The 26,050-nt window shown below is 41.7% G+C and overlaps 1 protein-coding gene across 1 annotated transcript in view; it reads left to right on the top strand.

Annotated features, from left to right (window-relative positions):
- Positions 1 to 26,050, top strand: part of chd6 (chromodomain helicase DNA binding protein 6) — a 165,742-nt gene that overhangs the window by 16,499 nt on the left and 123,193 nt on the right. The window contains 1 exon segment of the mRNA XM_078249261.1: positions 12,615 to 12,664. Within this exon segment, the coding sequence (XP_078105387.1) occupies positions 12,635 to 12,664 (30 nt within the window). The 5' untranslated portion in view covers positions 12,615 to 12,634.

The raw sequence follows: 26,050 nt of genomic DNA, 5'->3' as shown, positions 1-26,050 counted from the left end.
CGCGTCCTCCCACGTGACAGACGAAATGCATCACACGGGCGGCGCCTCGCAGAGTAGGGCTCCAGTGTCGGTGGGCCTCGGGGTGCACAGTGTCCCACATACCCCAAAGCAATTAACTGAGCACACGTTCTAGCTTGTTTTAGTCACCATATGTGCATTTGTTGCTGTGATGTTTTCTGCCCTGCGTTTCCCACAGATCACCTGGCAGTCTGTCAATATGAGGGCTAATCTGATGGCTTTGGATGATAAGGGTTGGCTTTCGTTTTGTTAGTAGAGTCCCACCGATATGGGATTTTCGGAAGCGATTTTAGAGGGGACTAAAACACTGATTCCAGATATAGTGAATTTTTGAGCTAGAAAGAAAATGTACCTTTTCTATGTGGATTGTAGGGCTGGGCGATCTGGACCAAAAATCATATCTCAGTATTTTCCTGCTGAATGGTGACACACGATAAATATCTGGGTATTCTTTTTGTTGTTGTTGTTGTTCTTTTGTAAGTCAAAGCCACGTGTGAGATGTCACAAGCACTTTTATTAAAACAGACAGGGTTTCTTTCCCTGTTTGGAAAAAAATATACAGCTGCATTTTTTAAGTATGTGTGCTCCACTTCTGTGTGTTTGCTAGGGCTGGGCATCGTTCAAAATCTTTCGATCCGGTGCCAATTTCGATACCTCCGTTTCGATGCCGGTTCTTTTAACGATACTTTTTTCGATACCATATGTTTTTAAAATCCATTTCAACATCAACAAAAATACATTAAACAAAACTTTTATTTTCCACCTTAATTGTGAATCAAAACGGTTATCAAAATTAAAAAAATTCTGGTAACACTGCTCACTCAGAGTAACATTAATGCAATTGGTTGTGCTTTTGGATAGGGGTGCGCCAGTCAGATACTCAGGATTGGTATCAATCCCAACTTTAAAAATTAACAAAAAAAGAGAAACCTTTTTGCCACAACATGAACATATTATAAAAAGTAAATAAACACATGGCATTGTGTACAGGCTAATCTTGAACTAACTAAAATGCAAAGGAATGTAAAGAACAAAGACTTTTTAGTGCAGACTGCATAATGACACAAACCTTAACAATAAACTTGGTGACTGCCCTGTTGTCAACATTGAACTAATGAAGAACTAACTTAAGTGCAAAGGAATGTAATTGAATTGCCTTGTTGCTGAAAGGTGCTGTAGAAGTTGCCTTTCCTTACGACGTCAGTCAGTCATCAGGGCACAGAAACCACTGTTGTGCCTGCTTGTCTCAGAGGAAGTGTAAAACAACAGCACGCGACCGCTTTCGGCTCGCCATTAATATCATATCGCAGCAAATGCTGTCTGCGTGAAGTTTTTAAAAACTGTAACCACGCTTGAAACCACTTTATCGGCATTGCCGTGACTCTCTGTGACTTCAACAAAACTGCAGAGCCGACGTAGTTTACTGTGTCTGCGTGCGCGTGTCGGTCGGAGCTCCGCTCTGTGTCAATAAGCAGAGGACAGATAAGCTTGCGCTTACGCGCTCGGACGCATTTGGCACCAAAAGATAAATCATTTTTCGATACTCGTAGGATCCGGGAATTTTTTCCGTTGCCCAGCCCTAGTGTTTGCTGGTCTTCATGACCGGTGTGTAATGAGGAAAAATAATAATTGACACAATCACAGACGGATTGTCTCCTTCACTTGCAATTAAACAACTTAATTGACAGAAAGTACAGTATTTCTAGTGTAAGGAGGATTAAGTGTCACTTTTAAAGATGGCACTTCTGTGCAGATGCTGCAGTCATCCTTGATGGTACAGTGAGACAGGTGGTGGGAGTGCCTGGCTGCTGCTGCTGCAGAGTATCATCCATGTGTTAGCAGCGAAAGGACGAGTCTGCTGGATGTCATGTATGGAGTGTAAATGCGGAGCACCCAAGCTGTTTTTTGGCAGCACCTAAGCTAAATGAATGTGAAATGTGGGGGAAAAGCGCCAAAAATGTTTAAAAAAAAAAAGAAGCATCAAACCATCCATTGATTGTTGGTGGACTTTTTTTTAACAAGTTTAGTCTTTAAGCTTTTTTGTGTTATTTTCTGCTCTAGCTTTTCCAAAGTTTTAGACACAGATATGGTGGTGATAATGGTCCAAAATTATGTCAAATTGCATAATCTTTTTATTGAAAATCATCACATTTTCTTGAGGAAAGACCCCTAAACCCCTCTGCCTCTTTGACGAACTCAGGGAAAACACTGGCTTTCTAGGGGAGATGTTTTGAAGGGGATGAGAAAGTTAAAGCTATAGTGCAGAGTTTCTGTCGCCCCCCCCCCCAATGAGGAATTCTAAGTAATGACAACAAAACTGTCGGCGCTTCCACATGATACAAGCCTTCTGTGATCACACAGTTGCTAGTAGCCAAGGAGGACACAGAGGATTACAAAAACATGATGGACTCTTCAGAAGAGGTCATTATCTTCACTCGAGCTTCTGCGCGGGAAAGTCACCGGACGTCACCATGTTCTGAACAAAGCCATACTGAGAAATACAGAGAGTGTTGTGTGGAGCTGATAGTCTTAATTAGCTTTGTAGCAACTCATTTGGCAGTGGCTTGAATGTAACGGACGTTCATTAATATCAAAAAGTTACGGACTTGAGCTTTAAATGAATGATGGAGGGAGTGGGCATTAAGCTTTTTGTTTATCCAAACTTCCATATATACCTGCAGATATTCACCTGACTTAATAGGCGGTATAGCACAAATTTGATCACCATACGATATTATATGAATTCTTTGGACAACGATACAGTGTGATCGATATGAGACCATATCATGTGCCCATTTAACACATTCACTTCCATTTATATCAACTCACAAAAAGCAATTAAAATATGATTTAACAATTGTATTACTGAGCTATTCCAGCCTTTTTAAACGAAAAAATAAAAATACTTTTTAATAAAAAGAATACATATGAAGTTCAAGACCTTTCAAAATAAAGGCACGTCTTAAAGATGATATGAACCTGCGTCCCTTTGCTGCGCGTCATCCCCCCCTTTTCTTTCGATCTGCACGATCTAATATTTTTTTGTTGATCATTTTACTTTGCATCGATGATATTGGATCGTTGCTCATTGAATCAATATATCGATCCAGATCGATCGTTATCAGTGTCATTACACCACTACTAGTTAACTTGTGTAAAACTGATATGCTGTGGCCGGGTTGGCTCAGTTGGTAGAGCAGGCGCACATATACTGAGAGGTTTATGCCTCGATGCAGAGGTCCAGGGTTCGAGTCTGACCTGTGACGATTTCCTGCATGTCTTGCCCCTCTCTCCCCCCAATCTCACCTAGCTGTCCTGTCCATTAAAGGCGGAAAAGCCCAAATCTTAAAAAAAAAGAACCAGTAATAAAACCTCCAAATAAACTTCTCACCTGGATTAAAAGTCAACCTAAGCACAGGCGACTGAAATGCTACGCTTGCATTAAAAGCATACAAAACGTGCACACACCTGCTTTCTGACGACTGTTCTCTTGTTTAAGCAGCACTTTGTGTGCCGTTGTGTTGTTCACAAACTTGACTTACTGCCAGTGTGTACTGCAGAGCTCGTTAAAACGGCTGCAAAATGAACATCTGTCTGTCTTAGTCGAATGTTCCCCGTAAAGCGCACAATCCATCGGAAACAAAGATGCTTCGGTTATCCTTGTTGTCCTGCCTGGAAGAGTTTGCACTCTTAAAATGTGTCGAGATGAATGTTCTCGACAAAATCCCTGAGAATTGACTAGAGCAGGGCTCTTCAACGTTTTTTTAAGCCAAGGACCCCTTAACTGAAAGAGACGGGTCAGGGACCCCCTACTACATGCATTGTATAAAATGAAGTTGCATATTAATCTGGTCTTACAACTTTTAGGGCAGCCTAGAGCACTTATAGATACCCTTTTTGCATAGAACACTAAGCTATTCAAATAGCCTCTAAATCACGTTTGAATGTTAAACACACACGTGGAACAGTCAGTCCTTTAGGATGAACTGTATCTGTGGATGGCCGCCTTAGTGACTACATCACCTATTGGCCAATAAGCCTATCATCAGTGGGGATTTATATTTACTAATAATATGTTGGAATCATTAAGACTTTTTAATTTTTGAAAAAAACTTTCAAAAATTAACAATAATTTGGAGGCCCCCCTGCAGTGGCTCTGAGGACCCCCCCTAGGGGTCCCGGACCCCCTGTTGAAGATCCCTGGACTAGAGATTGCAACCAAAAAGGGGTTGCGTAATGTTTTAGATATCTGGAAAAAAAAGTACAAAAGAGGCAACACAGTATATCCTAGAATATCCATAGAAAATTTAATTTGGATTGTATCTACCTGGGCGGGTCTCCATTTACCTGGGGGGTGCGCCCAACTAGAACCTATGTAAGATGGTCAAGGAAAAACATGTGACTCAATGCAGACTTTTGCTGCTCACTGATTAGGAAACCACATGCATGCAGCACAAATAGCCTATCTCACAATGTTAATGCAGTGTGAATTTTTCCAATTATTCCAACACCACATGAATGCAGCACAAATGCCCTATCTCGCAATGTCAACTCAAATGACAAACTATTTTTGTCCGCCCTGTGAGTCGGATCTTCTAAAGGTAATGGGTTCTTCAGGGTACCCACAGGGTCTTAAAAGTATTAAAAAAAGTCTTTACATTTAATATTCTAAAAATAAGGACTTAAAAGCATTGAATATTGCTTACAAAGGTCTTAATTTTTTCTCGGAGCCCAACTCCTTATCGCCGCTAATATGAATGTGTGTTATAATAAAATGTTTTATTAAATTCACGTAACTTGGTAAATATTTTCTGGGGCTAAAAATCGACACTGGTTTTCCATGATATGGCTGTGAAGTTGGCATTCAGTTTCATCCTAGGTGGTATTAAGAAGGTCTTAAGAAGTCTTACATTTAACTTGGAGGACCCTGGGGGTACCCCGTTCTTCCTTGGCCCATCCTACACCCTTTCACCAAGTTTCATAAAAATAGGCACAGTAGTTTTTCTGTAATCCTGCTGACAAACGGACAAACCGAGCCAGAAACATAATCAGTTTTGATCATAGAAGTATTCATTTAACTACTGTATATGCTTATTACTGATTTGATAGGTGGCCACTAAGTGTGTGTTGCACCTTACAATGATTCATATTCATTTTAAGAATAATTCCAGAAAATGTTGTAAATTTGCTGTCATGTTTTGTATAAGGCCCTGTTTACACGAAAACGCTCGCGGGTGAAAATGTCAAAATATTTTATCGTTTAGACGGCGACCGCGTTTTTGGGGCTTAAAAACGCAAAAAAGTGAAACCGACCTCCGGAGTGGAAATCTTAAAAGCGCTCCACAGTCGCGTCCCCGTCTAAAGGGTAAAAACGCAAAAGTCTGCAGCCTCTATTGTGTTGTGGTGCCTGGCGACCCACCCCATATTTCGTTACATAAATCAAAATATAGAGTGATTACTCGCCCAAAGCCACTCCATCGTTGGGTAGCCACAGCAGAATCAGATCCAAACCACATCTGGAGGTGGTTCATAATCCGATTCCAATCAGGTTCCTACAGTCAGGACGTTCAGGCTGCTCAAATCGGATTTCAAAGTGTCTTTTGCGTCACTCATGTAGCCTTGGGTTATGGATTGTGCCTATACTTATGCAGATGATGATGATAATTGATTGATTTATATTAAAAAATAAATAAAATAGATGACACAGAAAAGATAAACAGACATAAGATCCTTTTTCAGTGCATCAAAACGCCAAGTAAGTACAATAAGTCCTATCAAGAGAATTTGGTAACCTCTTTATAAGAATGGGTGCTTATGGAAATTCTAACGTCACTATGTCACAGGCAAAGGAGACAGAAAGAACTGAGGAACAGGGAGACCAGGGACAGTCTGGTGGAGTCTCTCAGGGAGACCAGGGACAGTCTGGTGGAGTCTCTCAGGGAGACCAGGGACAGTCTGGTGGAGTCTCTCAGGGAGACCAGGGACAGTCAGGTGGAGAGTCTCTCAGGGAGACCAGGGACAGTCTGGTGGAGTCTCTCAGGGAGACCAGGGACAGTCAGGTGGAGAGTCTCTCAGGGAGACCAGGGACAGTCAGGTGGAGAGTCTCTCAGGGAGACCAGGGACAGTCCGGTGTAGGTAGGTAAGTGTGTTGAGCTTAGTTCATATTTTTGGAGGTGGCTGTCAGGGTTAGCAGATGAGCTTTACCAGTGGCTCAGTAATTATGATCAGCTAATTTAACAAGTGTGATTTAAGTCTTCATAGTAGTATTGCTATTTGGTTGGATGAGGTAGTTACTACAAGTATGGGAAACATATTTTTTTTTCCTTTCCAGGAGTCAGACTGTTCTGAGACAGTGTAGAGAAAAGGTCAGAACCAGGGACAGATCCAGAAAGAGCAGCGCAAGGAGATGATATTGCTAGCACCAGCACAGTGGACAGGAGCACCGTTTTTAGTTCAGATCTTAGTGACTGCACAAAGGTAATCCATGCTACACTAATGATAGTATTAAGGGACACTCTGTGTACACACATCCTCTACAAGTATAATTGTGGCTGTATTATTTGTGTCCCCTTCAAAAATTGCTCTTCAGAAATTTTATGTTTATTGTCTCCCCCCCCCCCCCTAAATTGTTAGATAACAGTTACGCCCATGGGCAATCCGTGCAGATAGGTTGGTGATGTCTGGACACACAAATTGGATGTGATCCCTTGCAAATACCAGTGCAGACAGTCTGTCTGAAAGATCTGATTTGTGAAACAAATCGGATTTGCCTGTAGTCTGAACGTAGCGTCTCTTTCATTTACTCTGTGTTTAAGTTTGGTTAGTGCCTTTTTGTAGTCTCCACATGAGAGTTTTCATTTTAACCAAGAGGCTTTACAACCTGTATAGATTACAACACTCTGTGTTAAACCCTGTTAGCAGGAAAAAAATGTAAAACATAAAAAAATGGAAGAAATCTCAAGAAGTGCAAATAAGGAGAGAACCCCCTCTCTGGATGGATGCATTACCTGTTGTGTGCAGGCTGGTGGAGACAGGTGTGTGTGTGAGCTGTCTGTCTAAAAATGGGAACCTGCCGGGCTAGATAAGGCTGACATGTAGTTTAGTGTTAACGGGATTGTAGCTTTCCTGCTTCACTTGTTGCACATGGCTCCTGATGACTGTGTTTGTCCTAGCTTAGATTTCTAAAGCTACAGGACCTGATAAAAACATGTCAAAAATAATAATGTCACTTTTTTTTTTTTTTAAATGGCTCCAAAATAAAATTATTTAAAACATTTACATTCTCAGAAAGTAATTAACTACAGGAATATAAAAAATGACACTTAAAGCAACTTAAAGCTCCCATATAGTAAAAAATGACATTTCCATGTTTTTTTTTTTTGTTGTTTTTTTTAAAATAATAAAGCAGGTCGAGGCGCAATAAAAATACTGTAAGGATCAAAATCCATAGAGAAATGTACACAGCCCGTATTCAGAAACTGTGCTTTTAAACGAGCCGTCAGTACTTCTGTACGTTGTGATGTCACAACCACAATGTGGATTTTATTTTAGAGACGGGCGCTAAAACGGAGCGTTTCAGACAAAGGGTGAATACAGGTATGAGGAAAAATGATCTGTTTGTAGAAACCCAAAACACAAGTATGGACCTGTAAATACTGGTTGTTTGGAATGGCTCAGTTTTCATAACCTACTTTGTGCAGTGCAGCAATCCTCAGTGTGTACTTGGTAGGATGTGGGGGGGGGGGTTACTGTTTTCAGTGATGATAAAAAGTGTCTTTTATTTTCATGGAATTGCAAAGGGCAGATCAAACCGATTGAAACGGGCTAAAGACTGACTCACTCAGGATTATTTCTGGTGCAGAGAAGCTTATACACTGAGGAAAATGGATGTTTGAAGGGTGGAGGTATGCACACACAGATTGACAGACCGATAGGTACTCTGTGTCTCAATGAGACTTGACTTAAGATGTTAAAACTGACGGTGTGCTGGGATTTAATTTGCATTCATGTTATGTTGTAATTTACTTCACATTAAGAGGTTATTTTCAACATCTCATCATCAGTACCGCATTGTACTCACGGGAAAGCCTGAAGGCCTACAGTGCTGGGGTCTCATTTATAAACGTGGCGTACGCACAAAACGGGGCTGAAAATGTGCGTACGCCACTTCCTACGCAAAGGAGTGTGGGAACACGTAAACTCTGACCCATGTGTACGCACATTATGGAGACGAAGGGAATTGGCGACGCAGATGGTGAGGTGGTGAACTGAAGTCAGACTGCAGAAAGTAAATGCGGGAATAACTATAAATATAAAAGTATTGATGCCTCACGCACATTTCTTCACTCCATATCATCCACGTTACCATGAAGATTAAATCCAGCAGTGTTATTTGAGTACTGAGTGATAATTGTATCATAAACACCTTGTAAAATCCAACTCGAATCTCGAATAAAAATTTGTTCTAAACATTTAATCGGCGTTGTCTCACCGTCACATTGTCCGCTACGGAGCGCAGGAGGAGGAGATGGCCCGAGTGCATGGAATACAGGACAGCATCAAATACCCTACCATTATAGATAATGGCAGAACACTTAAAAAACTAAATATCTGTCTTTAATACTGTGCATATATCATCAAATGTCAAAGTCTGGAAATACAGCCGTTAAGCTCCCGCGCAATCGTTACACTTAATGGCCTCGTTATCGGTCCTAACTTTAATACTGTTTGTGACAAAACCTGCATGAAGAAAAGTCTGTTTGCCTATTAGTCTTTAATCTTTAAATTGTATCTCGGGGTTGGGGATAACACCAGTTGATGCTGTAATGTTGGCAAGGTGTTAACAATCACAAATTGTTTTAAAACCATTATAAATACTGCGGTGAACCCCTCGTGTGTAATGCTGCATGATGACACTGCTGGCCCTGCAGGAGGACTACGCCAATGGAAGAATCAGGAGAGAAAGAGACTTCAGGGACCATGACGATGACCGGCTAATATGGCGATTTAAATTCCCTAAAGCTGAGCTCTTGGATCTATGTACTGAATTGGGTCCAGTAGAGAGGGCAACGCGCTGGAACCGTGCCATTCCGGGCCAAATACAGGTCCTCGCCACTCTGGGGGCAACCGGCTGTCAAATGGCACACAGTGTTTTTATATAAATATTATATATAACCTTCAACTTTATCAGTAAGGCTTGTTTGGATATAAAATATAGTTCTTTTAAATCTTATCCTATTGGTCTGATATATCGAGTGCCGCAATGCCTGCCGTTTTGGACAGTATCATTAATATAGGTAGTCTATAGATCAGGTTTCCCTACACTGTGCGAGAACAGGCCGAAATTATAATTCAATTTGCAGCAATTCCCAAGCGTCTGAGAAGTTTTTTCTTTTCCCCCGCCAGTCGTCGTGATTCGGCGTAACAAAAGAAAAACTGCCGGGGTCATTAACACACTGATCAGCATTCATGAGGTGCTTTGCATTGACTATTTATGGTTAAAAATGGGCGTTTACAGGGCGGGATAAGAGGCTGATTCACGTCCGCACACTTGTGGGTAATCTGTGATTTATAATATGAACATTGCTTACAGATGTGCGTACGCACGGTTTTATAAATCTGATTTCATTTTTGGCTTCTGGCCGTACGTACACTTAAAGATTATGGTTCAGTGGTAGAGCGGTCGCCTGCCAGTCAGAAGGTTGGTAGTTCAATCCCTGGCCCTGCAGTCCCATGTCAAGGTGTCCTTGGGCAAGACACTGAATCCAGAGTTTCCCCTGAAGCTCTAAACAGAGTTGTCATTGTCTTTGAGTTTTTTTTCCTATCTCTAATTTGAGCTTTCACAGTTATAAATCTTTGTCTTTTTCAGCTAAAATTGTATAACTTACACTGAGAACAGTGTGTCCTTGGAATTGAAAATAATATGTAATAAGTGTGCAGAGGCTGCCTGTTGACTCACATCCTAAAGTCAATACCCAACATTTTTCTTTTGTCATCAGATGATGGGAACTCATTCATTTGCATAACGGGAGTGAAACGTCCTGGAAGTGGAGGTTTTGAATGAGTTTTCGGTAATGTTCTAGAGAGGCATGGAGTTGAATGAAATCTATTGGCTGTGGCTTCCACCTCCCATATTTCAGCATGAAACCAACCCCACCGTTGTCATACAGTACTGCTACTGTACCTACGTTTTCTAAAAGCGCCTTAGATGTAGCGGGGAGCTGTGTGAGAATGTTCTGGTTATTTAGAAATGAATCCGTTTCAACTCATTTATTTACGTTGCAGCCCGAAACCAACACCACCAGCAACATTTCCACTTAAAACCTCAGTAAAAGCTCAAGTTGTAACTATCGTAGAATCTTTTCTCCCTCTTCTTCTGCATTAGTGCTGGTAAGAATTCTGTCTCGATGGGTCTCGGGTTTGGTTGGAGCATCGTTTTTGATTTGAACAATTCTGATTCCAATTCCGCTTCTTCGTGTCGATTCTGGTTCTTATCGATTCTCGATTCCGGTTCTTTGAGGGGTGGAGTTCAAATGGGTCACATGCTTATTTCACAGATAAAAGGACATTTTATTCTTAAAATAAAGCCTCATTAGAGCGCCGCTTGCAGTGCTCCGTGGCTGCAACACAAGAAGTGCCTGGAAGTACGGCGGCCGCTTACGGAAAAAAACTTGCGGGTAATTTGGAACCGATGATCGGATTCGAAACCAAATTTTCCAAACCTTTCCAATTTATAAAAAAAAAACAAAAAAAAAAACTACTACTCCAAGTTGGAACCGGTTCTCGCAGCCCAGTCCTACTCATGGGGGAAAACCACTTGTAGAACATGTAATTCCCCAGGTACTTGGTTAAGAAACGCAGACACACTGCACTGTAGTGTTTCAGCAGCATACAGTACAGCTAAAGGCAGCTACACACAGAGCCGATAATCCGCCGTCGGACAGTCTGGCGAGGTCGGTGACTCGAGTCTGTTCGGTGTGTTCCGTGCCGAGCGGAATGAGCGTGACTAAGCCCCTCAAAATCTGATCATCAAAAACTGACCTTTGTTGATCTGAAATGAAGACAGATTCAGCAACTGCATGGCCTATTTCTCAAGTCTGTTTGGTGTGTTCCGTGCCGAGCGGAATGAGCGTGACTAAGCCCCTCAAAATCTGATCATCAAAAACTGACCTTTGTTGATCTGAAATGAAGACAGATTCAGCAACTGCATGGCCTATTTCTCACTTAAAATGTTTTCAGAAACACGTTTCGGTGAACTATTTTAGTACAATATGAGATCGTAATCTGAACAAGCCGCCATGACAGTCTGTCTTTGAATTTCCGGAGAAACCAGACCCACGTGACGCGTTCGTCCAATCAGCTGCCGGTTTTCATTTTTTGGGCGACAATACAGATTAGCGCCACCTGCTGTTATGGAGACGTATTACGTCTCGTCACTTTGGTGTGTTCCGAGGCACTTTTTGTTGACCAACATTTGGGAGAATGATCAGTCCAACTGCCTTTTCTGCCAATGGTCGGCCGTCTGGTCGGTGTGTAACTGCCTTAATAGATGTAACCTTGGCACTCCTGATGCTACTACAGTACTATTCCTACAAAAATGAGATTACTCCTGAATCTGTTTCTGTACTGATCCCTGCTGTGAGCATCAAGGTTGTCAATGATCATCAGATAACTGTTTTTAGATTTTGGGAGTGCATTCAATGCAAAATAAGTGAAAACGTGCTATTTCAGTGTTGAATCACAAGCGGAACTTCTGCTCTGTTGCCAGTTAGATAACTTAACAGTTTTTTTTTTTTTTTTTTTTTTGGTGGAACGTTTCCAGCATGCTGATATCTGTGGCAGCGATGTGTACTATGTATTCTAGCTTTTGGTATTTTGTAGATCTGGTTGTTGTGCGATTGCTGCTTTTTTGTGTAGAAAGATGTTCATGGACCACACTCCCCTCTCTGTTTCCCCACTCAGGATGGGACTCAGAAACAGCAATAAACAATAGCAGACCGATTATGGCCATATTGATAAAGCGTCAGTGGTTATTGGCTGTTTTTTGTTTGTTTTTTTATGAGCATAAAGCACATTTAAAACGTGCCACGTCTTTGAACAGGTGATCCTTTGTCTGTTAGACCTTCTAGCTGCGCATACAGTAAGTGCTCAATTGGGCCCTGTCAACACCAAGAACGACACATTTGAAAATGCATTCTGTGTCAAATGGGTTTCCCTATCAGGAGTTAATGTGCGCAACCGCAATAAAAAAAAAGCAAAAGAAAGTTATTGCTCAAACATTTGGCTGAGCAAACAGTTTCCTAATATGGGTTGGAAAGGTTAGCTGTTGAGAATCCAATTTTAAAACCTGAGCATAACTCCTTATATGTATTTTAGTATGTCCCACTTGTGGGTGTTTTATCATAATTTGAAATTGCTTTGTGTAGTAGAGTATGTTGAATTTGGTCGAATCATCTTCATTTCTTTTGAGCATTCGACTTTACAGAACTTTACTCGCAGCTACATTGTGCGACGTCATACAGCAGTACGTTGTCCCGGTTTTTGTTTTTGTGTTCATTTCGGGAAGTAATCCGAATTCTGTCCTTCTGTGTCAACAGATGCAGTGAAGGGATAGAAGATGAAAATACACAAGAAGGACAAGCAGCAGGTTTGTTTTACACACACACACACACACACACACACACACACGAACACACACACACACACACACTAGAAAAGTAGGTCATTATAAAAACCTTTATACGCAGCAGCTTTGATACTAAATAATACATGATAATGTTTTTTAGCTTCAATCTCGAGGGTGTTTAGCGTGTCAATTCTGGACATATTCCTGAGCCCTTTTTAATACAGTGACCCAGCTGAACATCAGATCCGGGTGCGAGTGTGTTCTGTGTTACTATTTTTCGCGCATGAATGGAGGATCCTGTAATATAAGACAGCGGTAAGACAAATGCTTTCAGCTCTGTTGGCAACAGAGTACTGATCTAATGCTAACGGGGCTCTCGCACCAAAAGTGCAAGTGCAACATTGCACAGAGCAAGGCCATTATTTTCAATGGAGAGAGAGCAGCTGGCATTTTGACAGCAAGTTGCAGTGAGCATTAGAATTGTACAGGACAGAAGAGAGGAGAAAAGGGTAATTTGGGCTTCTCTGATTTACAAAGTTCTGGAAGTTTTACAAAAGAATCTCAAGCATGGCAGAAAATATCAGAGCATGAGGACACTGGGTCAGAATATCAATATTGTAATTGCTCACATGCTGATGTAGTCTATGGGATGGTAGTTAGCTGCTGTGTTGGATAAAGTGCTGCTCTTCATTCTGGGCACTACCTACCTACCTACTACGCAAACTACTCACTCTTGCACATTTGGTCTGAAACCACCTAGTCTATATCTACGATCTACTATATCTGCTCCGTGGCCGCCGGAAATTCCGCCGGATGTCCCTAATTTTCAGCCGGATTTCCCTCACCTTCCTCTTTCTTTGTGTTGGCGTTCTAAACTCTTAAATTTCTGAGGACTACGGTTAACTGCTCCTCAGATCTCTGCAGGGTAAATCCAGACAGCTAGCTAGACTATCTGTCCAATCTGAGTTTTTTGTCGCACAACTAAAAACAACTTTTGAATGTACACATGTTCCACCAAAACAAGTTCCTTCCCGAGGCTATTTTGCCGAGCCGCCCAAGACGATTGTGATTGGTTTAAAGAAATGGCAATAAACCAGAGCACGTTTTTTCTCCCATCCCGGAATGTGGACTAGCCAGACCCTCCTTTGCGGCGCTGTGGAGGAAGGTCTGCCAATGCGAGACTAGAAACCACCAAACTCCACCTCAAAATGGTTGTACTTTGTAGTACTTAAAGGGAGGGATGGTAATGTTGAAATGCTAGCAAGATTTGAAAGTAGCTTCTCCCCGTCTAACCCCTCCCCCTGCCCTCGGGGCTTCGTCCCCACACACAGACGTGCATGAGCACTGCTGTGTCACTGCTTCATAGCAGAGCGCAGAAAGAACCGCAGTTTTACTTCACGTCTCATTCAGCGGTAAGCAAACGCCTATTATCATACTAGATGTTTAAAGAAAACACGACTGCTGGTAGCAATGTGGCGATGACGCGCGTTGAGCTCAGGCTCGTACACGGGAGGTGTAGAGCCGGGCAAGGAGGCATTTCATTGGTTCTTTCCAAGAGGACCGCAAGGCTGTGATTGGTGGGCGTTTTTACAGGATCACAGCAACTACAGATAGATCGTTTTCGCTCCTTTTTCAGAGTCCATAAGTTATTTATAGCTGTCGGGGTGTAAAGACCATTTCCAACAATATATATAAAAAAATATATATATTGGAAATAATTACCAACCCTGCCTTTAAGCACCTAAAATATCCTATATAAAAGAACCTGTTAGGAAAAGAGAGGTCTCAGAACATTGTGTTGTTGTAGATCCATTCAGTAATGCTGAAGTTAAACTGCAAAGGGCTCTTTTCATTTCTCTTGTTCATTTTGTGCCTCCTCGTCTCCTCGCTCCTCCGGCCTCCTGTCTGGGACCCCAAAACCCATCTCAGCGCGCCATGTTAATGGGATGTCTCAGTTCCTAAAATGCATCTCGAGGGGAGAGGAGGCTTTCCGGAGGAGCTATGAGCCAGGACGCACAGGTGTATCCTGGAGCTGGGTGATATGGAGAAAATCAAATATCACGATCTTCTTGACCAAATACATCAATGTCGATATTGCGGCGATATTTTAGGGTTGATAATTGCTGCTTACAAAATATTTACACAAGAGAAATGACATCACTTTACTGTAATACAGCCTGTGAAACCAGGAAAAGACAACACTTTTGTCATATTGCGATATTACGATATCCAAAATTAAAGACGATACCTACGATTACCCAGCCCTAGTGTATCCTAAGTCTTTTTGGGACCCGTGACGTAAAAAAAAAAGTGGCGTGACACAGCAAACCATGGCAGCTGTACCACACGTCACATTTCATTGAAGTCGCTTTAAAATGACGGCTCCCAAGCACAGATGTGCCTGTTGCTTCGACTCCTATCTCCTCGTGTCTCTTCCTCGCCTCCTCCACTCGCACCTCAGGTGGGAGGCAACTGAGATGAGAGGAGAGGGGGCGAAGGAATCGAATGTTGAGAAGAGGGGATAATCTGGTGATTTGTTTCCAAATGTAGCTTCCTGCGGCATGAGAAACATTCTTGTTTTCATTGTCTGACGTCACTCTGTCTGCTACCAAGTGCACCTGCTTGCTTTTTTTTTTTTTTACTTTTATACTTAAACTCGTATATGCACACTTTTTTCAATCGCCTCTTCTCCGTCTCAGCGTTTCCTCCCTTCCAGCCAACAGAAGGTGCATTAAGGGTATCGTTCAAAAAATGTCGATACCAATACCGTGACTTCAGCACTGGTTCCTAAATCATACTTTTTTTCAATACCAATTTAAAAAAATTACAACATTACACATTACGGCACAAATCTTTTAATTTATTTTTCAGCTCTTACACGTGTGTAACGTAGAGTTTTTCCTGCGTGTCTCTACGACGTGTAGCGTTAGACAGCCAATCACAGACATTATAAGATCTTGGTAGAAGCATGCTGCGTGCTTATTAGCTCACTGACGCTGATGAGATTAACTCCGTAGGTATTGTAATTGGGTATTGAATGACGAGGCATTTTTCGATACTCAATACTTTTAGAGGCAATTTGGTCGGTGCATAAAAAGTATTGAATCCGGTACCCATCCCTAGCATTATTGGACCTAATTTCCAGGTGTCCGTCTCGCTCATAGTGGTGTAGAATTGTTCTGTTGAAGGTATTTTAGTATTCCTTTTCCATAATGGCTTGCTGTTTGTAATATTTATGAGTCAGACTGAGCAGTGATGAGTCATGAGTTTTTCTAAGTTGGAGGTGACACAGCAGTCTCTCAGCTGAGCACGAGGCCTCCATACCGCAGTGAGAGGGTGCCTGCGCTGTCATAACAGGGAAACATGATCATTCACTCCTCATCAACATTATTTGGTGCGTTTACTAGGGGTGTGAATCTTCTCTGGTCTCATGATTCCATTACGATTATCGTAATGGAATCGTTACCACCTCTTAAAAAAAGAGCACAAGATTTTTTTTTTTTCATTCATTGCTCTTGTGCATGTCTGCTAGCCGCCGTCGTTTTCACCTCAGCCACTTCCATGTTTGCTTGTATTGTCAGTGCTGAGAGTTTTCTCAGTTGACTTCTGTTTTTGGAGGGCCCTATCTTACACCCGGCACCGTGCAGCGCAAAGCCCGAAAGTGTCTTTGCTAGTTTAAGACCGACTCAGTTGTCAATTTCACGTCCTGCGCCCGCGTCGTTTAAAAAGCAAATGCACCTGCGCCCATCTTTGCGCCCATTGCCGTGCAGGTTTTACAGGGAGGTGTGTTCAGGTGAATTCTCGGTGTATTGCTATCTTGAGGCACCGGAAAGTGATCACGCCACTGACCAACAAAAACCTGGTCTGAAGTCAATAACGTTATTTTAACAGCGCATTAGTAAAATGTGCACAGCTATGCTTGTTACACACACTGGGACGCACAGCAGCACACAAACATGCAAAAGATTAAAAATAAAAATATTGCAATGTGAAATAGTATCATGATATGATCTGCTCGCGGGCTTTCACTTCACGCACAAGCAGATCAGTTTCTTCTCCTGAAAATCTCTCCTTCCTGCTCAGCAAATCCGCCATCAAAATAGCAAAGTGCCAAGGTACAAACGCGCCTGGCTTTTAAAGGGAATGGGAGATGACACTCTGGTTGGTTTATTGCATGTTACGCCCAAAACACACCTATGAATTAATGAAGACACTAAGTACAACCCTTTTGAACCATGCGCCCGGCGCACAGACCCTTTTTATCGCCGTCAAACTAGCAAAAGTGGATTTGTACACGCCCTAAGCGCACCTGCGCCAGGAGCTTCACGCCGTGCGCCTACATCGTTAAAATAGGACCCCTAATGTTGTTGGCGGCTGCCTATTTAAAGGTCCCATGGCATGAAAATTTCACTTTATGAGGTTTTTTAACATTAATATGCGTTCCCCCAGCCTGCCTATGGTCCCCTAGTGGCTAGAAATGGCGATAGGTGTAAACCGAGCCCTGGGTATCCTGCTCTGCCTTTGAGAAAATGAAAGCTCAGATGGGCCGATCTGGAATCTTCCCTTTATGATGTCATAAGGGGAAAGGTTACCTCCCCTTTCTCTGCTTTGCCCGCCCAGAGAATTTGGCCCACCCATGAGAGAGAGACATCATGGCTTGCAAACAAGCGAAGCATGGCAGTTGGTCAAGGCCACACCCCTACCCTCCGCCTTGCCCCCCCTCTCTCCTCCTCAATAGCATTTAAAGCTACAGACACAGAAATGACACATCCTAAGGAAAGCTCATTGTGGGACTGGCTCTGGTGGCTGTAATTCTGCACCAAGGCTGAATTTAGGGAAAGAGACTTCAGATACAGTATTAGGGGACCACTAAGGCCTATATAAAAGACTTCAGATACAGTATTAGGGGACCACTAAGGTCTATATAAAAGAGACTTCAGATACAGTATTAGAGGACCACTAAGGCCTATATAAAAGAGACTTCAGATACAGTATTAGGGGGACCACTAAGGCCTATATAAAAGAGACTTCAGATACAGTATTAGGGGACCACTAAGGCCTATATAAAAGAGACTTCAGATACAGTATTAGGGGGACCACTAAGGCCTATATAAAAGAGACTTCAGATACAGTATTAGGGGGACCACTAAGATCTATATAAAAGAGACTTCAGATACAGTATTAGGGGACCACTAAGGTCTATATAAAAGAGACTTCAGATACAGTATTAGGGGACCACTAAGGCCTATATAAAAGAGACTTCAGATACAGTATTAGGGGACCACTAAGGCCTATATAAAAGCATCCAAAAAGCAGCATGTCATAGGACCTTTTTAATGTTATTTTTTTATTTGAATCATTGTTTGAGGCTTGAAAGGGCAAACTCCTTAATGTGTAATATATTAGGTAAAGTGAGTTTATATGAGCTTGCACTTCATATAATACCAGTTGTATTGATCCCTTCCTACATTAAATCAGCTTTATTATCCCAGCAGGGACGTTTAGTTACAGTTAAAACAATTAGAAGCCTACAGCGCCACATCCAAACATGATGTTTAAGATGAAGTTTATAACAAAGCATGATGGGGGGCAGAATCAGTGAAATACATACTTTCTGGCTGTATTTTAGAACTGTGCAGTTTGGTTTACAGTAGGGCTGCAGCTATCGATTATTCCATCGATTAATCGAGTAATCGGATAAGAAATACTTTTGCTTTATTCAAGAGCAATAATAAACAATAATTTGGTTAAATTGTCGGAAAAAGCAACATTTTTGCTGCCTACATTGCTTACAATATCATCTCTCAAAAAACTAAACACATGAAGTGCATTTAAGTGCCATATTACATTGTAACATTTTTAAAGAAAACATTTTCTGAAATGACATCAACCTCACACTAAGGCCTACATTAAACATACATAAACATGACCTTAAGTTGTGCAACTTAACTTTCAGAACTACAAGTTTCAACCTGAGACTGATCTGTATATAGGCCTATATGTAAATATATGTATATGTAAATATTAATTATACTCAATCTATTTTAATTTATATATTTGATTACAATGCTACACAGCTCTGTTACACTTATGCTAGTAGATCGTTGATCAGCTGTTTCTCCGTGAAAGAGAGAGAGAGAGAAAATGGTGCGCAACAATCAGCCGTTTCTCCGAAAAGATAGTCAACACGTCGGCTCTTTAGATCAAATCGTGGTCACTGCTACGTATTTTCTTGTCTTTGTTTTTGGTAGTTGTTGTGTTTGGTGTAGTTTCATCGTCCATACGACTCCGTGATTTACTTTTGTCGGGTCCGCTTCGTGGAATGGATGAGAAATGTTTTCTGTTGAGATGCTGAAGCACTGACGTCGTGCTATTATTGTGGTGAGCTAGTTCGGTTTTCACACTGTACAGAGTTCTCGTTTTAACTACGTTTGAACTGATTCCAAACTTTGGACGCTTTCTGTGGTTTTCTCCAGCCTGTCTCTTCTCTTAGCCCCGCACTATTTACGCTCTGGCATGTGCCGCCCGCAGACTGAGCAGCGTCTGGTGTGCGACAATAATAATGATCCGTGTGGAAACACCGTCCGTCAGCAATACAACGTTGGGAACATTGATTTAACGAAGCTTCGAGGCAAATCATTTTGCATCGAGGATTGTTTGTAATCGAATTATTGGAGTTATTCGAGTAATCGTTTCAGCCCCAGTTTACAGCTGTTACGGCTTGTGTTCAGAGGAGAGGTGATGAGATTTTGGCTGATGCAGTGATGGCGTGTCTAGTATCTGATCTACATTTCAGGCGGCCCTCAAGTTATCTCCTCGTTATCTGCCACATCTTGAAACAACTTGGCGATAACGTCATCGCGGCGGAGGGATGTGTAGAGGAACTGATCTCTGTCTGGAAATGTGATTACCGCGTTGGAAGAACTTACAGTACAAAGGAATAGGTGGTGATGGTGTTAACACACTCTCCTGGCATGAACAGAACATTACTGCGTTGGTATGTTTTTAAAAGGAGATGGTAGGAATGTCTTGTTAAACGGTGAGGATGGTGATCTGTAGGTCAAAGCCCTTTTTTTGTCATTGTACAGAATACAACAAAATTAGGAGCGCTCCTTCTGATCAGTGCATTAAAAGACAAAAAATATATATTACAAAGACAAAAAAAACTGAAGCAAACCAACAAAACCAAAGCAAGTTCATATTAACATAATAAGTAAGTATAAATAATGTACTATACATGTACTGTGTATTGTTAATAAATCCAATGTAATTTGCACTAAAATAAGAGTTCGCTTTGCAAGATGAAGGATTTGTATTGCAAAATAAGAATTTTAATTGTAAGAATTAGTTTGTTTTGTAGGACTAAGAGTATGTGTTGCAGGAATAAGAGTATGTGTTGCAGGACTAAGAGTATGTGTTGCAGGACTAAGAGTATGTGTTGCAGGACTAAGAGTATGTGTTGCAGGACTAAGAGTATGTGTTGCAGGAATAAGAGTATGTGTTGTAGGACTAAGAGTATGTGTTGCAGGAATAAGAGTATGTGCAAATCACTAATGATTCATATCAGTGGTGCAGCGTTCACACCAAAGTGCCCCCAACTGTTCTGTTGGCTGAATGAACGATTGTTTTATTTTTATTTATTTTTTTCCTCCAGTATTTTTATTCCCAACACAATCCATGAATCAGCAATGTGAAACCGAGTTTTCTGCACTTCGGGGTAAAGCAGAGAAAAGACAGAATTCTTTCCTGTCTGAGGCCTAGATTCAGTCACTTTGATCATGTTTCCGTACTCACCCAAACAGCTGAAACGTCAGTCTGCAGCGTTTTTTTTCCTTTCCTCTCTCCCCCCCCCCCTCCCCTTCCTCACGTGTTTTGGGGAATAGCAAGAATGAAGCTCTCCTCTGAGCTGGAATTCCTTTTCTCAAGCCCTTTTGCTGGAGTTTGAAGAAGGTTCACTCTCGCTTTGCATCTGTTTTGTGGTTTCTCAGCAACGTTGCACGGATGGGTAGATGGATACGTAAAAGCACACTTTCAAATAGAAAAGCATCCAGATCATTTCAGTCAGCTCTTATTCTAAGCTCAGGAAAAGATGCTGATCAAAGCAGATCGCAGCATTTAAAATAAATAAATTAAAAAAAAGCACAAGATTAACTTGTGATTGAATATTGACAAAAATCTCTTCAGTTCCCAGCTCACATTGTAGCATCCTGATGAGATCCGTGTCAGAATTGATCAGTATGATGTTAAATGAGGGGAAATAGAATCCTTTATATAAGGTTACAGTGTTGTAGTCAAGTCACCACCTGTCGAGTCCAAGTCAAGTCTTGAGTCCCCAGTGTTCGAGTCCCAGTCACCGAAGAAGAGTCTGAGTCGAGTCACGAGTCCAGAGAATAGCAACTCGAGTCCTCCATCACTGGCCCCCACATGAAACCGTTACAGACTAAATATACATCAATATGTTATATCACATTTTCATGACCGATTACACTTAAACGTAGTCAGACACTTCATCCAACTTCCGAGTCCTATTTCATGAATGCTTGAGTCCAAGTCATCAGTGCGTGAATCCATGTCGAGTCACACGTCCAGAGAATAGCGCCTTGAGTCCAGGACTCGAGTAGCGTGGCTGCGCCCTCCTACGTACTTCCGCTCAATTTTCATTTCCCTTCAGTACTCCGTCTGGGTTTGTGGTATATTCTTGGGTTTTCTCCGGCCAAATATTTGGCGGTCCAATCAGCGAACAGAGGGAGTGGCTGAGAATGATGACGTTGAGGTCGTGACGTGCGCTAGTTTGAGTTGTAGTTCCATAATGACGGCGGAGAAAGATGCGGTCCGTTGTGGCAACGCTGCCGAATATCCAGAAGTTAAAGCCCGAGCAAGAACAATCTTTGCTGAGTTGTGTTGGTGTCCATGATGTTGTGGCCCTCCTCCCCACGGGGTTGGGGAAAAGTTAGATTTTCCAGCTCGCTCCGTTAGTGGTGAAGGAGTAGGCTAAGGCGAACGCTAGCGATGCTAAGCCGATAGTTGTTGTCATCTCCCCTCTTGTTAGCCTGGTCCTACCAGACAGTACGTAGGAGGGCGGAGCCAGGCTACCAGAGTAGCTCTGGGCAGATCCAATAGTTTAAAACTTCAACAGAGTACCCGCCTTCAAGAGTCTGGTAGGACCAGGCTAGGACTCGAGTACTCCATCACTGTAGTGTTGCATGTAGTGTTGTAGTGTTTCCTGATTGAGATGATAAAGGAGCAGTAAAACCTTACATAGTTGTGAGCAACATAACATAAATAAACAAAAGTGAGGCAGTAACATACAGATGGGAAATATAAAAGTAGTGAAATCAAATATTTAATAGAGTCCTCATCAGGGTGGGAAATTAACTAACCAGCCACTGTGACTGGTGGATGCCCAATTTTACCAGCCACTTATATTTTTTACCAGCCACTTTTTCCGGAATCCAAATTCATAAAAAGTGCACTAGCATATTTTCAATTGCTTCAATACGTTATTTTTTATGTTTATTATTATAATTTTTTTATTAATATAGGCAAATAAAAAGTGATAAAAAGCCTGCGAGACCATGGTAAAATTGTGTTTGGTCATATTCTACAGTAATTGTAGGCCTACATGTTTAATGAACAAAAAAAGATATTGACTCACCTCTCAGTAACATAGCATTAACCAGTCCCTCCAGGATTTCGCGGCCTTCTTTTGAGATTGTTGCGGCCCAAAATGCCTGATTTTGCGGGAGCTTTTGTAAAGAATTGCGATAAAAGTTGCGATGTCTTTTGTATTTTTGTTGCAATGAAGTTGCGGGAGACAGTAAAAGTTGCTTTTTTATAGTTCTTTAAAAATGAAAAGGAAACCTATTTTGGGGAGAATAAAACTACTAAGGCTCAGGATGCTGCAAATGTTGGTATAATATGAAAATGCCTGGTAGATTTAAGACAAAAAAATAATAATTTATTGAATGAATCAAATTTGAACATTTCTGTCAGTGGCTTGTTGATCTTTACATTGTTAGTTAATTTCCTAACCTGGCCTGGGACACACATTCATACGGTTTGATTAAGTACTTATTGGACTTTAACTTATCATTGCACTTACACTAACGAGCGTAGCTGTCCTCAATTTAGGTCATTGTGTCGTCTCATCTATCATCATTTTTTCCTGCATCCACCGTGTGGGGGGGTGTGGGTGTGTGTGGAAATGAGCAGCAGAGAGCCGACAGGATTAAAACAACAGCAGCAGCTTTCAGCGACTGAAAAATCGTTACAGCGTACACTGATGTTACATACAGGTTTGCAGGACGGTCTGAAATGTTTTGCATGGTCTTTCGCTGTACGTTTTTTGTCAATGCGCCACTTGTTCGAAAAGTAGGCTACCTCCTCTTTTTCTTTACTTCGCCCTCAACAGTTTGTACATTCACAGCTAATGCTGACTGCTGAAATTGTAATGGCTTTATTAGAGAGTAGACAGTAGAGACAGACAAGAAATGAAGGGAAGGGAAGGAAAGCATCCCCCCAAAACATTGTGATTCCATGGTCAGGGCCTCAGACCCTTCAGTCCACCACAACAACACAACACATTGGTAACTATCAAACATTCACCGGTTGCAGCTCCTCAAAGATTTGCTGCTTTCATTTGTTCTTATTAGGGATGTCACAATACCAAAGATCTACTAGTCGGTATTCTCTGGATGGGAGCTCCAGGTGTAGTCAGGAATGCCGTTGCTGTAGATGTAATGCACACGTGTCAAACTCAAGGCCAGGGGGCCAAATACTGCCCCTCACAAGTTTTGATCCGGGCCCGCACATCTATGTCGGCTATGTATGTAGCCTACTTTTAAAAAATGTAATTGTTTTTGCTTGATTTGCTAAATTCTACAATGACTAAGGAAACTCTTTGCTGACTTTTGTAGGTCTTTATGTGGACCATATAGGCTTTATGAGACATGCAATACTACAGTCCAACTTTTTTGATTACATAAAATCATGTCACTAAACTAAACATGTCTGGCCCTTGATGTGATTCTCATTTTCCAGTGTGGCCCTTTAGCGAAACTGAGTTTGACCCCCCTGATGTAATGTAACGGTAAAGCCAGAGGCTGACTGCGGTCAGGTCAAGCCGTCGTGCACGGCAACGGACATGAGGCGCTCTGTTTTCCTGTACTGGTGGGACTACTACTACTACTACTACTTCTACTACTACTTCTTCTTCTTGACTAGAAGACCGGAAGAATTGCATCCCCCGGTACTGTAGAAAAATGAGTACCGTCACGTTTTCAGAATTTCGGTACTGAGTTGGTACCGAAGTTCTATATTCTTGTGCTATACTATATTATTATAAATAGAATATATTTGGGTTTTGGAACGTTTGGTGGACCAAACAAACCCTTCTAAAACGTCACCTTCGGCTCTGAGAAATTGTGATGTGTGCTTTTCTGTAAACAGTTATTGATTGATTGGTAATGTAAATGGTGGTCAGTTGCAGCCCTGCCTCAGTTCATGAGTGTGCAGCACAGCTGGTATAAGTGGCTCAGATGTGCAACTGGCATTTGATTTGGCATCACCATGGACACTGCATGTATTACCACAAGTTACTGCAATATCTACACTGTTCTCAGGTCTCAATTTGTATTCTGTGCATGTCTCTGCTAAACGAGATTGTCACAATTACTGATCCACCCATCTGATACACTGAATCATCAGAGACAATAAGCTTATTATAAACCGACATTTTAGTGGCTAAATGTGACTCTTATTAATTAATATTGTGTCTTAATATTGTGTCTTAGTCTATGTTGTTTCCAGACATTGCTTTAAAAAAAATACATACTTCAGTCAATAAAACTTTTTCTACAAGCCTAAAAGAATGTTGGTTAATAGATGCCCTTTACTTATAGTAGTGATGTGTTGTTAGAGCCTCATGTTACCTACATGTAGAGTATAGTATACACATTTAAAATCTGTATGACACGGATTTTAAATAAAAAAAAAATGATAAAGAGCACTGGTATTGAGTCGTCTTAATTGGCCAAAACCTTGAGTTTAGTTATCAGGGGAGAGAAAAAGGTGTGTGTGTGTGTGTGTGTGTGTTTAGTGTCACTGGACAGGCTGTATATTCAGTAGGGGTGGGCCTCACGATACGATATCATCACGATACTTATGTCACGATACGATATTGTTGCAATTTTAAACATATTGCAATATTCTGCGATTTATTGCAATGGTTTACCCTTTCCCAATTTCAAATTATGTCCCCAAAAGAAAACTTTGTCAACATCTGTTTTTATCTAAAAAGAGACATTTCTCTGTTTGTTCATCTCACTTCAATGTTATTGCTGCAAAATGGGATTGTCAAGCAGACAAACTGACCAACACATATATAATAAAAGATCGATACTTGGCGTCTGTGTATTGATACAGTATTGCCACGGAAAATATTGCGATACTATGCTGTATCGATTTTCCCCCCCACCCCTAATATTCAACATGGCAGTTAGTGCAGCCGTTTTTCCGTAACTTAGATGAACTTCTTGTATTATTCAGCCACTTAAAAAATGTGTTCTCCATTAATCCTTCCTTACAGAAGCCGAGCGGTGTTAGACCTGTGTGAAACCCAGGTCGGGAGCAGGGTCGTGCACCAGGGTAGCACATGTGTTAGCTTAGCATTGTTAACCACACACACAGTGTTAGCCACACACTCAAATTCTGCTTGCTGTTGTAGCCGTGAAAGGAAGCAGCAGCATTGATGAGACTGCAGTGCTCATGGTCTATATTTGTGTGTGTGTGTGTGTGTGTGTGTGTGTGTGTGTGATAGGCAGCGTGATTGCAGGCAGCCTCCCTCAGCTGTGTTCGCTCAGCTTTACTGGGCTGGCAGAGTGTGCTACACTGCAGCACGTCACTGGAGTGTGTGTGTGTGTGTCTGATAGACTTTATGTTTTTGTGTGAAGAGAGTGACAGTGTGTTAGTGTGTATTCGCACAAAGGAGAGACGGACCGTGTGTGTTTTAAAAAAAATTCTTTATGCATGTAGTCATCCATGTAAGCACGTTGAGCCGTGAAAAGATGCTTGTGTGTGTTTGTTTTTAAGAGGGGCTAAGCCGTGTATGTAGTCAGTCATGTAAGCACACCGAGTGGGAGTGAGGGAGCAACTCTTTATGTGTGCATGCATGCTTGTGTAGTCATGTAAGCACATTCAACCGTGTGTGTGTGTGTGTGTGTGTGTGTGTGTGTGTGTGTGTGTGTGTGTGTGTGTGTGTGTGTGTGTGTGTGTGTGTGTGTGTGTGTGTGTGTGTGTGTGTGTGTGTGTGTGTCAGTTTTGTTGTTGTGGAGATGGATGGCAGCAGCTTGGGTCATTACTGAGCCTGAGTTAGCTTAGCAACTTAGCTTCTAGGTTACCTGTAACCGT

This window comes from Sander vitreus, chromosome 4 (assembly GCF_031162955.1).
Source record: "Sander vitreus isolate 19-12246 chromosome 4, sanVit1, whole genome shotgun sequence".
In the NCBI taxonomy this organism is placed as follows: domain Eukaryota; kingdom Metazoa; phylum Chordata; class Actinopteri; order Perciformes; family Percidae; genus Sander; species Sander vitreus.
This window is presented reverse-complemented; position numbering and strand designations above follow the sequence as displayed.